Consider the following 817-nt stretch of genomic DNA (forward strand, 5'->3'; position numbering starts at 1 on the left):
CCCCGCGGCTGCCCCGTAGCCCAGGCCCCGGAAACGTTGCCGCCAGGTCTCTGGGCTGGGCAGGTCGTGCCCCGCTGCGAGCTGGGGGGTCTCTGTGGGGATCTGGGCCGGAGCAGGGGGCTGCATGGCCGGCATGCCCTCCTGCCCTGCAGTCCCTGGCTTTGGAGTCCGACCGGCTCCTCCTGCAGCACCTGCTCTCCTGCCCCCCATGGCGCCTGGTCCCGGATGGACGACACAAGGGCCGTGTCCTGCCCTGCAGCTGCTGCCCAGAGCCCCCCGCACCCGCCCGGCTCCCCCAGCGGCTGCAGCAGGGCTGCGAGGGGAAGGGCCGCGGGGGCTGCCCTGGGTTGCAGCGCAGCATGCAGGTCTCCCCGGAGAGGCCTCCCCCACCGCGGCTGGGGCTCTCGCTGCCCTGCGCTCGCTCACGCGCGGTGCCTGCCCACAGCGTCCGGTCTGCGGGGAAGGAGACGGCATGGACGTTACCGCGGGGTGGGAGAACCGGGACAGATCCGCCCATGGCCCCCCAGTGCCCTACACGTGGGCCCCCCGCCACAGGGCTGCACCTTCCCGGGCACACGGACCCTGCACGTCTCCAATGTCTCCCAAGAGCCCGAGACACCAGGATACTTCCTCGAGGCTACCTCGCTCCCCTGCTGCCCGCACGGCTGCGGGGGCCCGGCTGGGCAGAGACCCAGACCACAACTGCCCCCTCCCCCTTCACTCCTGCCCAGGCCCTGTAGCCCCTGCCTCGCCCCAGCACGGCCCCCTCCCCTCCCCTCCCCTCCCCTCAGCGCTGACCCCCACGGCCCAGACATCG

The 817-nt window shown here is 73.3% G+C and overlaps 1 protein-coding gene across 1 annotated transcript in view; it reads right to left on the bottom strand.

Annotated features, from left to right (window-relative positions):
- The window catches only part of LOC102380383 (zinc finger protein 436-like), a 20,253-nt gene extending 20,015 nt beyond the window's left edge, over positions 1-238 (bottom strand). The window contains exon 1 of the mRNA XM_025195120.1: positions 1-238. This exon is cut by the window's left edge and continues 210 nt beyond it. Within this exon, the coding sequence (XP_025050905.1) occupies positions 1-210 (210 nt within the window). The 5' untranslated portion in view covers positions 211-238.
- Between the last annotated feature and the right edge of the window lie 579 nt (positions 239-817).

This window comes from Alligator sinensis, unplaced genomic scaffold, assembly GCF_000455745.1.
Source record: "Alligator sinensis unplaced genomic scaffold, ASM45574v1 scaffold310_1, whole genome shotgun sequence".
NCBI lineage: Eukaryota > Metazoa > Chordata > Crocodylia > Alligatoridae > Alligator > Alligator sinensis.